Below are 6,701 nucleotides of genomic sequence, written 5' to 3'. Positions count from 1 at the left end.
TTCAGCACTTGTTGGCATCAAAATAAAAGTCAAAATCAATTGGAAGTCAAAGATGACATGTTAATGGCCACTCTACAATTTTGTCTTATTATTCAAGCCAAACAACAGCAGTCTTCTCATTGAAATTTCCTGTTTGAGCAAAATTAAAGTTTACTTTTCTGTTTATTTGCACAATTTGGATTTATTTCAATTTTCCCCCAGGAAATTGCCATTAATTAATTAATTGGTGTGTATTTGCATTTTTCTGGGGAAGGGGTATATAGCTTTTACCTGATCCTCAAAGGGGTCCATGACCCCCCAAAAAGTTAAGAACCACTGCTCTAACATAATTTCCTTGACTTCTGGAGGGATGCAGAAACAGTGAGACATATAGGGATACAGAAACATTGAATAGAAAGACGAAGAAGGTAAAATAGATTTCTCTGTTTCTTACTTGTGTAATGACATCTTTTTTCCTTTCTCTCCTTTTCATCCCTTATGACAGGAAGTTGGGGGGGGGCAAAGTGTGGATGGGCCAGTCAGCTTTGTTTGTTTTCTGCCACCACTTCTTCCTCCTGCCACGTGTTATTCTGAGGAGGATCAATGGATGTGTGTGACAGTTGCTAGCCAAAAATGGCCCTTTCTGTCCCTGTCTTTTTCCTTGGTTTCTGAGCGCATCCCAGTCTTCTGTTCTGCATTCCCTCCTGCTTTCACTGCGACTTTGTGTCAGGACTTCTTGGTTCTGCATTTATTTTAGGGGGATCAGCACTCAGACTGCTTCCAGCACGCTGTTGCCCTCCACTTCCCCAAAGTGCTTTTGCTGTGAACCTTTGTTCTGCTCTGTTTTGAAATCGACACTACTATTTAAAGTAGAAATGTTTCTGTGACTGTTTAAGCACCACCCACTGCCTTCCCCTGTTTCAGCCTCTTTCTCTTTGGTCTTTGTTATGTGGCCAGTTTACATGATAACAAGTTTCCTCATGGGCAATTGTTGAACATTTACATTTGTTTAGAGTCTGCAGTGGTTTGGAGGGTGGGAGAGCTACTGAAAAAAACAGTTTTTCAAGAAGCACTTCTAAGCCAAATAGACTTTGATCACAAACATTTCCCTCAAAACAAAAATGGATGCATGGATTTTGCATTTTGATTTGATACTAAGCATTGATTGGTTTATTTCCATTACATAATGTTAGCAAACATTGCCCTGTTAGCACTGAAATGCTTCATTCACTCAATGTCATTCTGATTTTCCTGGAAGCATTCCTCCCACCAGCCAAGGCTCTGTGAAAAGGAAGAGAGAACACAGAGCATTGAAGGGAAGGGAGAAGTATCATGCTGGCGCCTTGGCTTCTCCTTCTCCAAAGGATAAGAGCAATCAGGGTTCAAAAAACACTTCCACGAGTATGCAGAAAGCATAATCTACAGAGACTTGAGTTTCCGACACAAAGTGCCAAAGAATAATTACATATGCAGAATGAAAGGAAATGATTCGAATCAAAGGCATACCGTCTCGAGTTCTGGGAAAACCAGGAATAAAGACTGAATGCAAAAGGGCCCAGTGGTTACATGTCTGTTGTTCACCTCTTTTTCCAAAGGAGAGATAGGAAGGAGGTAAAAGGATGAGATACATAAGTGGAGATAGAAAAGACAGAGTAGGTAGGGATCTGGGCTGTCATCTACCACTGCTTTTTTCTGTGACTTTCTGGAAAAATAAGTTGCAGACTAGGGAAAATCTATAAGAAACTGATAAAAACTAAGGGTCTTCCTGTGGATAACAGATTAAGTCTCTTGTATTTCACATGAATTTTAGTTTGTTGCCAATGTAATTCTTTCCCCCTTTTGTTTTAGGAAGACCCTCCTCCTTTTGCTTGCAGCATGTATAGCTGTGGGTGCTGCACACATACAAGAAGAAGGTGAGAAGAGTTCCTTATTTTATTACAAAATGTTTAAATGATCTTCCCTGAAAAAATAAAGGAGAGAGGGAGGGAGAGAAGTAATTTTAGCTATGGTTGTAGTGACCTGAAAACCCATTTGTCAAAGGCTACTAACCCAAATGTCAGATAAAGTTACAGTGAGTGCAATAGTTTAAAGAAACCAGTTCAGGAAAGATGACCTTTTCGAAATTACTCAGATTTTCTCTGTATGAATTGCTTACATATTTAGGCAAACTCCTATAAAAGGAAGGTCTTGTAAGGCTTTGCTTGTGACTTCACTGCATGTGGGTGTTTTGGGGGGTGGCAAATTGAGGCCGAATTACCTTTGCACTTTTTAGGACTCTCCAAAGTAAACCAATGCACACAATAAACACTTGATCTAGACTTAGTGTTCCTAAGGCAAATAAATGATGTTTGGTGTTTGGCATATTTTTTCCTGCATTTTTAGATGCAGATTAGAATGAGAAAGCAAGGTTGTGGTTTTGTTATTTGCAAAAAACATGATACGGATGAAAAACAGAGATTACGATCTTGAACTTGTCTTTATTTTCAGTTTAAAACTGTTATGTGTGGTCATATGAGCAAAAATGAAAAGTGTGATGTCTGATTTTAATGACTAACTCATCACATGGTGAAACTGTTTCTGGATTAAACCACCTGAGGATGCAGGTGGAGAATTGCATGTTTGAATGCTCCCCTATGAAAAACAAAAATACTGCCATAGGAAACTCAGGCTGCGGTCACACACACTAAATAATCCACTTTCAATCCACTTTCAATACACTTTTGAATTGGATTTTACCAGATCACACAGCAAAAATCCAGTTAGAAAGTGCATTGAAAGTGGATTGGAAGTGGATTATTTTGTGTGTGTGACTGCAGCCTCAGTTAATAAGATGGACAAGCTAGAAAGAACTCTTTTCCTTGATATCCAGCTTTCTATGTGTAGGCAGTTTTTGATATGGGATTTCATTCACCCCACTTTCAGTCTTAAATGGTAAAGTTCTAGATGATATTTACCTTACTACAGGAGGAGCTGCTTGTCTAAACTGCTCCTTGGGTACTTGTGCAGGAGTTATTCAGGAACAAGTGCTTTAATTTTCTATTTACAGGAGTATATTCCTCACTTTTCCCTCCAAAGAGGAGAATGATCAATGAAAGCGTTGAGGATATTCTAGAACTCTCATTTACGTTTGTTTCTTGAGAGGAAGAAATCATTATTGCTATGTGGATAAAACTGTCTGTAGCCTCACTTCAATGGTGGCTTCAGAAGCAAGCAGTTCCTGGCTTCCTCTAAAATCAGAACACCGCTTAAAAGTTAGAGTAAAAAAACTTGAGGCTTGCATCCCATGCCTTAGTTCCATTTGTTCTGTGTTGTGCTTTTCTGTTGCAGGAGTTAAATGCATTTATCTGTCTTTAGGCACTTTTACTCACACAAGACCACAGTGACTTTCAGTGAGCCACAAAGTGCCTAGTGGCAGAGGAGATGAATGTACTCCAGAGTTGAGTACTCACCCTACAACAGAGAAGATGCAGCACAAACAGAAGTAGTGCTTAGGATCCAAACCTGAAAAACTTTATCCATGGTACATACACAAAAATATAGTAAATATAGTCACAATTTTTCTAAAGAAAAATAGTAAACAGGTGTGATACTGGACATATTGTTTTAAACATGCTCGTAATAGCTTGTCACAGTATCCCAAAACCTTAAAAATGAATATTTAAAGCTTTCCTTTGCAGATGTAGTTTGAACACAAAGGTCCCTTTCATCTGTTGAAAGAAGGTGGATAATCAAATAACTCAGGCTTTTTGACTGCTTCATAATTCAAAACACAATGTATAGAACCTCGGGCCACAACATTTTTGCTTATTGAAGTGATTTGGGCCCTGAATAAATATGAGTTCAGCGGCACAAAGTAAAATACAGACTTCCCAAAAGTTGTGTGTGTTATGTGCCATGAAGTTGGTTCCATCTTAATGATGACCCTTTGAGTGAATGACCTCAAACACATCCTATCATTGACAGTTTTGGTCAGGCCTTGCAAACTGAAGGCCATGGCTTCCTTATTAAGTCACTCCATCTAATTTTAGTTCTTTTCATACTGTCTTCAGCCCCCCCAAGTTACAAACTAGTTTTTATTTACTTTGGGTGTTCTTATAAAGTTGGGGTGCCTGTCTCTTTCTACATCAAGTGGCTAACAAAGGCAGCTAAGAAGTAATCATGCTTGGTGGATTTTGATCTTTTCATTTTAGCTAAACTGTAACAGTGGTTTTCCACTGTCTGAGGCATGGAGTTTTGCAATTGTACCATACTCAAGGCTCTGCAGTTACTACAGATTAGACCATAGTTTAGATAAGCGAATTGCTTTGAGCCTGAGCATCCTAAGGAATTGGCAGATGTGTAATTTTTTCTCCCCTGAGAGACATTTTCCTGTGCCTTGGACTGGGCTGGCTGCTTGCCATTTATAAACTTGGCACTATTATACACTCTGAACATGACTAGAAACACTGCAAGGTGTGTAACTGATTTTCAAGATGCAGAGTCAGTCAGGTTTATATATTCAGTGCCAATTTTAAAAAACCTCTTCCAGGGAAGTCTCATGCTTTTTGTAAGCGTATGTGGAGTCTTGCTAGAAACTAAGCCAAAATGTGTCTTTTCTTAACATTTGCTGGTAAAGTCTTTGGTAAACAGAGAAGGGAAGTTGGAAAATGGAACTTAATTTTTTGTGTGAAATCTGTGAAGGTCCTTCTGTGTCAAGGACTCTTCATTTAGTTTTGGCTTTTGTCATGGCTTGCTTTAATTCTGGCAACATTTGGCCATTCACGACTTAAAAAAATTCCATAGTCTTCTCACAGCTGTATTTATCCATGTATATACATGGGCCCCGTTTGGAAACGGCGTGGGGTAAGGTGGTATGCAAAATTTTTCATAAATAATATATACATATTTTAAACCAGATTTATAGTTCCTGGGACAAAATGTGGCCAGTTGGCAATTTTACATTGCTGGTTGAAGATGACTTTACTTAAAGTATGTAAAAATAAAAAAGTGAAGGTACCTGATAAAATTCATGATTCTTCAAAGAATCTGCTAACTCTGAGTGAAGGAGACAGGAGGTCTTGATGAGATTCTAAATGATGATGAAGTTAGTTCATAATTTACTTTTTTATTTAATATATTTATCTGCTGCAATCTCCAAAAACTTGTTTGAGTTCGTTTCTCAATAAATTCATACATTCCTATAAAAGCACTGAAAACAGTATAGCAATGTAAAACAATAAAAGCAGCATAACAGCTACATCAGCACACCCAGCCTGAAAATTAAAACCTGCAGCACAATTCCAGGTAAGACAAAGTCTTAAATCCTGTAGGCAGAGTTAAATGACAGAAGCAGCCACTGTCCCATCAACAGTTTCCTTGCCTTTAGTTCCTTCAACACAGAATAGAGTTACCACTGCATGTTCACAAAAATTATACCTAGGGATGGGCATGAACCTCATCAAAAACCTAATTTTGTGATGAACATAGCCGGTTCATGGCTCAAAAACTGAGATTCATGCCCATCCCTATCCATGACCCTCCCACAACCCTCCACATGGTTTTTGGAGGTTTATAAGATGATGCATGGGATAGAGCAGGTTGAGAAAGGTACTTTTCTCCCTTTCTCACAATACAAGAACTCGTGGGCACTCAATGAAATTGCTGAGCGGTCGGGTTAGAACGGATAAAAGGAAGTACTTCTTCACCCAAAGAGTTATTAACACATGGAATTCACTGCCACAGGAAGTGGTGGCAGCTACAAGCATGGACGGCTTCAAAAGGGAATTGGATAAGCATATGGAGCAGAGGTCCATCAGTGGCTATTAGCCACAAGGTATACATAGGTGCTCTGGGGCAAGTAATGCTCTGTCTTCTTGGTGCTTGGGGGGGGGTCAACAGTGGGAGGGCTTCTAATGTCCTGGCCCCACTGGTGGACCTCCTGATGGCACCTGGTATTTATGGCCACTGTGTGACACAGAGTGTTGAACTGGATGGGCCTTTGGCCTGATCCAACATTGGTGTCTCTTATGTTCTTACGTTCATGGGGTACATGGTGGGAAGCGGGGGGTGGGAATGAGAAAAATCACTCAAATGGCTTGCATCCATTTCAGCCTAGCAGTGTGGAGTCTCTGCCAGCAGAAAGGAGGGAGGAACAATCTCCCGGAAAGGGAAGTCTCCCCCCCCTTCCATTCTGCTGGCCTCCAGGAGCCCCTGCCAGCAGAAAGGAGGGAGGGAAGATCTCCCGGAAAGAGAGGTCTCCCCCCCTTCCATTCTTTTGGCCTCAGGGAGCCGCCCTCAGCAGAAAGGAGGGAGGGAAGACCCCCACCACATCACGAACCTCACTGTTTCATTCATTAAACAGGGAGATTTATGAAGGTTCATCATTCATTAAACAGGGAGGTTCATGAAGTTTCATGGTTCGTGTGACCCCATGAACCAGGAGGATCCTTCATTTTCCTGTTTTTTGTCCAGAGGTCATTTCGGGGGGGGATCGCGGGGGATTGCAGTTCCCCTGGGTGAGGTACGGGGGGCGGGGCACATGACGAAGCCCCGCCCCCTGCTTCCGGCCGCCCCGCTTCCGGCTCTCATTCAGCCAGGAGGAGGCAGGAGAAGAGGGAGGGTAAGTTGCTTCCTCCCTGCCTCTCCCCACCCCTGCCTGCCTGGGGCCAGGGAGGGCCTTTGCGGGGCTTCCTTGCACTCCCACCGGCCTTGCAGGTCCACCGCCGGGCCCCTCATGGGGCTCG

At 41.4% G+C, this 6,701-nt stretch overlaps 1 protein-coding gene across 1 annotated transcript in view; it reads left to right on the top strand.

The window, feature by feature from the left end:
* Positions 1-1,522: 1,522 nt before the first annotated feature.
* Positions 1,523-6,701, top strand: part of COL24A1 (collagen, type XXIV, alpha 1) — a 346,183-nt gene continuing 341,004 nt past the window's right edge. The window contains exons 1-2 of the mRNA XM_015416682.1: positions 1,523-1,590; positions 1,828-1,892. Of these exons, the coding sequence (XP_015272168.1) occupies positions 1,523-1,590; positions 1,828-1,892 (133 nt within the window). The remainder of the gene's footprint in view (positions 1,591-1,827; positions 1,893-6,701) is intronic.

The sequence above is a fragment of the Gekko japonicus genome, unplaced genomic scaffold (genome assembly GCF_001447785.1).
Source record: "Gekko japonicus isolate JY-2015 unplaced genomic scaffold, Gekko_japonicus_V1.1 scaffold16, whole genome shotgun sequence".
NCBI classification, from domain to species: Eukaryota; Metazoa; Chordata; class Lepidosauria; order Squamata; family Gekkonidae; genus Gekko; species Gekko japonicus.
This window is presented reverse-complemented; position numbering and strand designations above follow the sequence as displayed.